Genomic DNA, 9,932 nt, shown 5'->3' with positions numbered 1-9,932 from the left:
CATGTCATTTGAACAGACAGCTCCATACCTACAACACGTCCATACCTCTCATAAAGACAAGCAGTGATGCAGTCAATCGCTCCTCTACTTTGAGCCAGGAGAGATTGACATGCATGTTATTGAAGTTAGCTCTCTGTGTACATTTAAGGGCCAGCCGTGCTGCTCTGGTCTGGGCCAAGTGTAATTTGCCTATGTCCCGCTTTGTGGCACTTGGCCATACAGTATGGACTACTGCTCAGCAGTAGTCCTGGTGCTATAAAACCAGAGCCTGTAGGACTTGTTTTGTTGATAGCGATGTCAAGAAAGCAGAGTCCTATCATGCAGCCTCAGAATGTTTTTCAAATCTAAACATATAGCCCAACAGTTGTATTACAACTAAAGTTGCACAAATAACTCTAAATTAAGCATATAGTAGGATCAGTTTCTTTGTTAACCGTTCAACACAGAATAGTCACAATTGTTTGTAGAAAATATCCGTTCTATTTTATTGAGCTGTGTTCAATTGTATTCTTCATAATGCCAAGGAATTCTAAACAAATCTTATCTGCTAAATGAACTAGTGTAGCCCACAGCCATATGGCATAGTTTGATCAGGGCCTAACATAAGGACAACTCAAGAGTATGCTATTCTGTTCTTCTTAAATAGACTACATTTTCTTCATATCATGATTCTTTAGAAATGCCTAAAATAAATAATGCCTCTAGGGGAGCTCTGGATTGGGCAAACGCCGTGTGGGGAGAAGGAGATGCGGCGTTGGACCACTTCGAGGAGTTTACCCGCCGCTTCCGGGCTGACTTCGACCACCCGCCCGAGGGTAATGGGTAATTCCACAACGGCCATGGTCATACCCATTCCACAACGGCCATGGTCATACCCATTCCACAACAGCCATGGTCATACCCATTCCACAACGGCCATGGTCATACCCATTCCACAACAGCCATGGTCATACCCATTCCACAACGGCCATGGTCATACCCATTCCACAACAGCCATGGTCATACCCATTCCACAACGGCCATGGTCATACCCATTCCACAACGGCCATAGATTTCCTGACCGTCGATCGATTTCCTGACCGATCTCCCCCATCACAGGGAAACACCACGATCCTGATTGTTGTGGATCGTTTCTCTAAGTCCGGCCTTCTCCTTCCTCTGCCCGGTCTCCCTACGGCCCTACAGACTGTGGAGGCCTTGTTTACGCACGCCTTCCGGCACTACGGAGTGCCTGAGGATAGTGTCTGATCGGGGTCCCCAGTTCACTTCGAGGGTCTGGAGGGCATTCATGGAACGTCTGGGGGTCTCGATAAGCCTTACCTCGGGTTTTCACCCTGAATGTAACGGGCAGGTGGAGAGAGTTAATCAGGATGTGGGTAGGTCTTATTGGTAGGACCGGCCGGGGGAGTGGGTGGCGTTCGTGCCCTGGGCAGAGATGGCCCAGAACTCGCTTCGCCACTCCTCCACTAACCTCTGGTACCCCAGTGCGTACTGGGGTACCAGCCAGTTCTGGATCCTTGGCATCAGAGTCATACCAAAGCTCCTGCTGTGGATGACTGGTTCCGGCGCACGGAGGAGACATGGGACGCCGCCCATGTTCACCTTCAGGGCGCCGTGCCAGAAAGCCAGCGCAGACAGTCACCGCAGTGAGGCACCGGGGGACCGGGTCTGGCTCTCGACCCGAAACCTGCCCTTCGAGGTGTCGGGTACCTCGTGGAGTGGGAGGGGTATGGTCCGGAGGAGAGATGCTGGGTTCCGGTGGAGGATGTGTTGGACCCTACAATGCTAACGAAGTTCCACCGTCACCATCCGGAACTCCCTGTACCTTGCCCTCGCCCGACTTCCGCCGAAGTCGCTTCCTCTCCTTGTTTGGGCGGCGTTCGGCGGTCGACGTCACCGTTTTTTTAGCCATCGCCGATCCACCTTTCATTTTTCCCTTTGTCGTGTTTTCCTACACACCTGGTTTCAATTCCCTCAGTATTAGACATGTATATAACCCTCTGTTCCGCCCATGTCTGTGTGTGAAATAGTTTGTTGTTTCGTGTATGTGCACGCTAGACTGGTTGCGCTGGGCAAACCATATTGTGTTTAGTGTTCTTAGTGCCGTGTTTTTTGTTCACCCAAATAAAAGTCTCCTTTGTCTACCCAACTTCTGCTCTCCTGCGTCTGACTCCCTTACAGCCAGTTACACCTGACAATAACACAGATGTTTTTCCAGCAGAACATTATGATCAATAATGTTAAAAGCTGCACTGAAGACTAACAAAACAGCTCCCACAATCTTTTTAGTATCAATTTATCTCAGCCAATCATGAGTTATTTGTCTATGTGCCGTACATGTTGAATGTCCTTACCTATAAGCATGCTGACTCAGGTGATCATTTGTTTACTGTGAAATAGCATAGTATCTGGTCAACAACAACAACAAACATTTTTAGATCTCCTACTCTGAATACTTCCTCTATTCTAGCTGGTAGAGCATTCAACTTGGGGAGGCAGGTAGCCTAGTAGTTAGAGCGTTGGACTTGTAACCAAAAGGTTGCTAGATCGAATCCCTGAGCTGACAAGGTCAAAATCTGTCATTCTGCCCCCGAACCAGGCAGTTAACCCACTAAGCCTTCATTGTAAATAAGAATTTGTTCTTAACTGACTTGCCTTTTTAAATAAAGGGGGAAAATTATTCAGGAGTACGCTTGTCTTGTCTTACTGTAGATTATAGAATCATATTGTTAGAGAATGGTCATCCACACAAATCCACTGTGAGTGGATAAGGAATGAGTCATGTGGTTCCAAGGGCAACGACAGGTATTGACTGAGGCTGAAGATACGTGCTGTTCATGTGTAAATCTGAGACTGTAAAGCTACTCATTCAATGAAAGTTATTATATTCATGTTGTTGACTCTGTGTGTGTCTCTTCCTCTCTCTCTTCTCCTCCACACACACTCACTTATGTACTCCCTGGCGACTCTCCACCTTGCTGACCACCTTGATGCCCTTTCCGAAGGGCCCCAGGGCCCGTCGGACCTCCCTGACATCCTGGCCACAGCGGATGAAGCTGGCGAACACCATGTCCACCCCCTGGGCCACGCCGAACCTCAGGTCCCCCTCATCACGCTCACTCACAGCGGGCATGTCCACCAGGTCACACCCCGGCAGGTTGACCCCCTTACGGCTGCCCAGAACACCTCCACTCTCTACCAGTGCCTCCACCCAGTCTGGACCTGGAGAGAGGGAGAGGAAGAGAAGGGAGGGAGGTCATAAGAACAGATCATGAGATAGAAGTAGAGAATGTTTATTTGTTTATGGCTTGTCTATCTCCACGACTGTGCAGTATGATCATGTACAGTGGTTCTTCCTTTACCACAATCTGCCACCATCTACCACAAACGGTCGCGACATCAACTCAAAACTTTTAAAGGAAGAACCACTGCACATGTAACCAACACTGTATCTCCAGTAATGTGTTTAGATGCAGTATGTTTGTGTGCGTGTGTGTGTGTGAGAATGTGTGTGTGTGTGTGTGTGTGTGTGTGTGTGTGTGTGTGTGTGTGTGTGTGTGTGTGTGTGTGTGTGTGTGTGTGTGTGTGTGTGTGTGAGAATGTGTGTGAGTGTGTGTGTGTGTGTGTGTGTGTGTGTGTGTGTGTGTGTGTGTGTGTGTTTGTGTGTGTGTGTGTGTGTGTGTGTGTGTGAGAATGTGTGTGTGTGTGTGTTTTTGTGTGTGTGTGTGTGAGAATGTGTGTGTGTGAGAATGTGTGTGTGTGTGTGTGTGTGTGAGAATGTGTGTGTGTGTGTGTGTGTGTGTGTGTGTGTGTGTGTGTGTGTGTGTGTGTGTGTGTGTGTGTGTGTGTGTGTGTGTGTGTGTGTGAGAATGTGTGTGTGTGTGTTAAATGATGTGTTACCTGTCTCCAGGACTTTTAGTCCGATGAGTCCGTCGTCGATGTAGATCCTTCCTCCTTTCTCCAGGACCTGAGGCAGACTGGGGTAGTCCACCCAGATGACGTTCCCATCCGTACTGTCCCTGTCCCCCTCCCCTGTCACCACACGCACACTGGCCCCACGCTCCAGTTCCACCTCATGCTCTGCAGTCTACACACACAGAGAAACACAGAATAACACACACATCTTAACTTCAGTCATTTAGCAGACTCTCTTATCCAGAGCTACTTACAGTTAGTGCAGTCATCTTAAGATAGCTAGGTGAGACAACCACGCATCACAGTCATATGGTAAGTAAAACTTTTCTTCAATATAGTAGCTATCAGGACAGTCAGAGCTAGCAAGAAATGGCATGCAGACGTGCCTCCAGCTCTGTGTCTCACACACACACACACACACACACACACACACACACACACACACACACACACACACACACACACACACACACACACACACACACACACACACACACACACACACACTGCCTTATCTTCCTCACACATAGAACACATAGAATGTAGCGGACCATAAACTAGGTTTTTATCATTTCTAAAGTATATTGAACTTTCCATTGGCAGGACTGGTGCTATAACAAACAGATCAGTGCCCAACAGAGGAGGCTGGTGGGAGGAGCTATAGGAGGACAGGCTCATTGTAATGGCTGCAATGGAATAAATGGGGCGCAGTCAAACATGTGGTGTCCATATGTTTGATGTGTTTGATACTGTTCCATTTATTCCATTCCAGCCATTACAATGGGCCCGTCCTATAGCTCCTCCCACCAACCTCCTCTGGTGCCCAAACACCTGTTCTGATGATGAGAAAGCTTCTTTCTCACTACTGTTGATACTGTTGCACAATCTGTGTCTGTGTCCAGGATAGAACACCCCCAAAACAACCAGCATGGTCAGTCAACACGGGTCACACTCTCCTGGTCTGTTGACTGGTCTGTTGACCCTCACCCTAAGCTGGACTACTGACCAGTCAGGATGTAGGGAATGTAAGCCCATTGGATAGAATGTTAAGTAGTGATGAAATGCTGGCTTACCCCTCGAACCAGGCCTGTGCGTATTTCAGGGCCTTTGGTATCCAAGGCGATGGCTACCGGCCTGTAATATAAAGGGTCAGTGGTTATGGTCTCGACCGCCTCCCGGATGTTCTTGATGGTCTCACCATGGTACTGAAGGAAGGAGACAGAGAGAGAGACAGAGAGAGAGACAGAGAGAGAGAGACAGAGAGAGAGAGAGAGAATAGCTGTTACTAAACTGATATGATTGATAGTTGTGTCAGATCAGTGATTACTTGCGAGACAGGTTATGCAGAGACAAACAAACCTCATGAGAGCCATGAGAGAAGTTGAGTCGAGCGATGTTCATTCCTGCCTTCACCATCTCCTGCAGTTTGGCGATGGAGCGAGACGCAGGCCCTGAGAGAGAGAGAGAGAGAACAAGAGACAACAGAGACCATGGGTTGTCCAGCAGTTTATTGGTCAATCAATCCACTTTGATACATCATCAATAGTGCAGTCAGTGGGATGCCAATCACCAATACCCAGCCTGCCAGCCAACACCACACCAACCTAGATCTACTGAGCTCCAACCCCTAGCCCATACAGTTCTACCCTAGGTCAACTCTGCGTGGCCATAGTGTAAGAATTAGAAGGCCTACCTATACTGTCCCCACATTAAGCAGGCACTCTAATCCAGACAGACATGAGTGCATTGATTCTCATACTTTCTTTGTTCATGTTCCCCGTGGGAATCTAAACCACAACCCTGGCATTGCAAGAACCACGCTCTACCAACTGAGCCACATAGGTCAACTGTTCCATTTATTGTTCCAAGCTACACAAAACAAAAGGTTATTTAATTCACTGATGGTGCAGCTGATTGGTTATTTAACTCACTGATGGTGCAGATGTGGTTATTTAACTCACCTATGGTGCAGCTGATTGGTTATTTAACTCACCTATGGTGCAGCTGAGTGGTTATTTAACTCACTGATGGTGCAGATGCGGTTATTTAACTCACCAATGGTGCAGATGTGGTTATTTAACTCACTGAAGGTGCAGCTGATTGGTTATCTAACTCACCAATGATGCAGCTGATTGGTTATTTAACTCACTGATGGTGCAGCTGATGGGTTATTTAACTCACTGATGGTGCAGATGTGGTTATCTAACTCACCAATTATGGAGCTGATTGGTTATTTAACTCACTGATGGTGCAGATGTGGTTATCTAACTCACCAATTATGGAGCTGATTGGTTATTTAACTCACTGATGGTGCAGCTAATGGGTTATTTAACTCACTGATGGTGCAGCTGATGGGTTATTTAACTCACTGATGGTGCAGCTGATGGGTTATTTAACTCACTGATGGTGCAGCTGATTGGTTATCTAACTCACCAATTATGGAGCTGATTGGTTATTTAACTCACCAATGTTGTAGCTGATTGGATATTTAACTCACTGATGGTGCAGCTGATTGGTTATTTAACTCACTGATGATGCAGATGTGGTTATTTAACTAACCAATGGTGCAGCTGATTGGATATTTAACTCACCAATGGTGCAGATGTGGTTATTTAACTCCCTGATGGTGCAGCTGTGGTTATTTAACTCAGTGATGGTGCAGCTGATTGGATATTTAACTCACTGATGGTGTAGCTGATTGGTTATTTAACTCACTGATGGTGCAGATATGGTTATTTAACTCACCAATGGTGTAGCTGATTGGATATTTAACTCACTGATGGTGTAGCTGATTGGTTATTTAACTCACTGATGGTGCAGCTGATTGGATATTTAACTCACTGATGGTGCAGATGTGGTTATTTAACTCACTGATGGTGCAGATGTGGTTATTTAACTCACCAATGGTGTAGCTGATTGGATATTTAACTCACTGATGGTGTAGCTGATTGGTTATTTAACTCACTGATGGTGCAGCTGATTGGTTTTTTAACTTGCTGATGGTGCAGATGTGGTTATTTAAGTCACCAATGATGCAGCTGATTGGTTATTTAACTCACTGATGGTGTAGATGTGGTTATTTAACTCACTGATGGTGTAGCTGATTGGTTATTTAACTCACTGATGGTGCAGATGTGGTTATTTATTTCACCAATAATGCAGCTGATCGGTTATTTAACTCACTGTGTCACGTTCTGACCTTTATTTCCTGTGTTTTGTATTTAGTTAGTATGGTCAGGGCGTGAGTTGGGTGGGCAGTCTATGTTTGTTTTTCTAGGTTTTGGGTATTTCTATGTTTCGGCCTAGTATGGTTCTCAATCAGAGGCAGGTGTCATTAGTTGTCTCTGATTGAGAATCATACTTAGGTAGCCTGGGTTTCACTGTGTGTTTGTGGGTGATTGTTCCTGTCTCTGTGTTTTGCACCAGATAGGGCTGTATTTGGTTTTCCACGTTTATTGTTTTGTAGTGTTCATGTTTATCTGTTTCTATTAAACATGAATCAATATAACCACGCTGCGTTTTGGCCCGCTTCTCCTTCACCACAGGAAAACCCGTACAGAATCACCCACCCACCAAGGACCGAGCGGCGTGGTAAAGGACAGCGACGACAGCAGCAGCAGCATCAACAACAGAGGCAGCAGCAACAGGAGCAGCAGCAGCAGCAGTGGGAGAGGCTGAACTACTTGGAGAAATGGACTTGGGAGGAGATTCTAGACGGGAAAGGACCCTGGGCAGAGCCAGGAGAATATTGCCGCCCCAAGACCGAGCTGGAGGCAGCAAAAGCAGAGAGGCGGCATTATGAGAAACTAGCACGGCAGAGCGGATGGAAGCCCGAGAGTCAGCCCCCAAAATTTCTTGGGGTGGGGCTCACAGGGAGTATGGCTACGCCAGGTAGGAGACCTGAGCCAACTTCCTGTGGTTACCGGGGGGCTAGAGAGACCGGGCAGGCACCGTGTTATGCTGTGGACCGCACGGTGTCCCCAGTGCGGGTGCACAGCCCGGTGCGGTACATTCCAGCTCCGCGTATCGGCCGGGCTAGAGTGGGCATCGAGCCAAGTGCCATGAAGCCGGCTCTACGCATCTGGTCTCCAGTGCGTCTCCTTGGGCCGGCTTACATGGCACCAGCCTTGCGCACGGTGTCCCCGGTTCGCCTGCATAGCCCAGTGCGGGCTATTCCACCTCGCCGCACTGGCAGGGCGACCGGGAGCATTCAACCGGGTAAGGTTGGGCAGGCTCGGTGCTCAAGAGCTCCAGTGCGCCTGCACGGTCCGGTCTATCCGTCACCACCTCCACGCACCAGCCCTCCAGTGGCAGCCCCCCGCACCAGGCTGTCTCTCCGGCTCATCCTTACAGAGGCTCCCGCCTCCCTGCCGGAGCCTTCCTCCTCTCCAGCGCTGCCGGAGTCTCCCGCCTGTCCGGCGCCGCTGCCAGAGTCTCCCGCCTGTCCGGCGCCGCTGCCGGAGTCTCCCGCCTGTCCGGCGCCGCTGCCGGAGTCTCCCGCCTGTCCGGCGCCGCTGCCGGAGTCTGAGGCGCCAGAGCCCCTCAGCCCAGAGGCGCCAGAGCCCCTGCCCCTCTGTCCCGAGCTGCCCCTCGGCCCAGAGGCGCCAGAGCCCCTCAGCCCAGAGGCGCCAGAGCCCCTCAGCCCAGAGGCGCCAGAGCTTCCGCCCCTCTGTCCCGAGCAGCTGCACCTCTGTCCCGAGCAGCTGCACCTCTGTCCCGAGCTGCCACTCTGTCCAGTGGAGTCATTGAGAGGGGTTGCCATGGTTAGAGAGCCACGGAGGCGGACAATGTGGCGGACTAAGACAATGGTGAAGTGGGGTCCGCGTCCCGCGCCAGAGCCGCCACCGCGGACAGACGCCCACCCAGACCCTCCCCTATAGGTCAAGGTTTTGCGGCCGGAGTCCGCACCTTTGGGGGGGTACTGTCACGTTCTGACCTTTATTTCCTTTGTTTTGTATTTAGTTAGTATGGTCAGGGCGTGAGTTCACCACAGGAAAACCCTTACACACTGATGGTGCAGATGCGGTTATTTAACTCACCAATGGTGTAGCTGATTGGCTATTTAACTCACTGATGGTGCAGCTGATTGGCTATTTAACTCAATGATGGTGCAGATGTGGTTATTTAACTCACCAATGATGCAGCTGATTGGCTATTTAACTCACTGATGGTGCAGCTGATTGGCTATTTAACTCACTGATGGTGCAGATGTGGTTATTTAACTCACTGATGGTGCAGATGTGGTTATTTAACTCACTGATGGTGCAGACGTGGTTATTTAACTCACCAATTATGCAGCTGATTGGTTATTTAACTCACTGATGGTGCAGATGTGGTTATTTAACTCACCAATTATGCAGCTGATTGGTTATTTAACTCACTGATGGTGCAGATGTGGTTATTTAACTCACTGATGGTGCAGATGTGGTTATTTAACTCACTGATGGTGCAGATATGGTTATTTAACTCACCAATGGTGTAGCTGATTGGTTATTTAACTCACCAATTATGCAGCTGATTGGTTATTTAACTCACTGATGGTGCAGATATGGTTATTTAACTCACCAATGGTGAAGCTGATTGGTTATTTAACTCACCAATGATGCAGCTGATTGGTTATTTAACTCACTGATGGTGCAGATGTGGTTATCTAACTCACCAATTATGGAACTGATTGGTTATTTAACTCACTGATGGTGCAGATATGGTTATTTAACTCACTGATGGTGTAGCTGATTGGTTATTTAACTCACCAATGATGCAGCTGATTGGTTATTTAACTTACTGATGGTGTAGCTGATTGGCTATTTAACTCAGCAATGGTGTAGCTGGTTGGTTATTTAACTTACTGATGGTGTAGCTGATTGGTTATTTAACTTACCAATGGTGCAGCTGATTGGTTATTTAACTTACCGATGGTGCAGCTGATTGGTTATTTAACTTACCAATGGTGCAGCTGATTGGTTATTTAACTTACCGATGGTGCAGCTGATTGGTTATTTAACTTACCAATGGTG

General features: G+C 48.2%; 1 protein-coding gene across 2 annotated transcripts in view; it reads right to left on the bottom strand.

Annotated features, from left to right (window-relative positions):
* Positions 1-9,932, bottom strand: part of LOC115128063 (pyruvate kinase PKM-like) — a 59,515-nt gene that overhangs the window by 6,576 nt on the left and 43,007 nt on the right. For both annotated transcript variants that reach the window (XM_065027797.1, XM_065027796.1), the window contains exons 3-6: positions 5,275-5,366; positions 4,989-5,120; positions 3,901-4,087; positions 2,949-3,222 (exon numbers count right to left, since the gene is read on the bottom strand). In XM_065027797.1, the coding sequence (XP_064883869.1) occupies positions 2,949-3,222; positions 3,901-4,087; positions 4,989-5,120; positions 5,275-5,366 (685 nt within the window). The remainder of the gene's footprint in view (positions 1-2,948; positions 3,223-3,900; positions 4,088-4,988; positions 5,121-5,274; positions 5,367-9,932) is intronic.

This window comes from Oncorhynchus nerka, linkage group LG14, assembly GCF_034236695.1.
Source record: "Oncorhynchus nerka isolate Pitt River linkage group LG14, Oner_Uvic_2.0, whole genome shotgun sequence".
Lineage (NCBI taxonomy): Eukaryota > Metazoa > Chordata > Actinopteri > Salmoniformes > Salmonidae > Oncorhynchus > Oncorhynchus nerka.
This window is presented reverse-complemented; position numbering and strand designations above follow the sequence as displayed.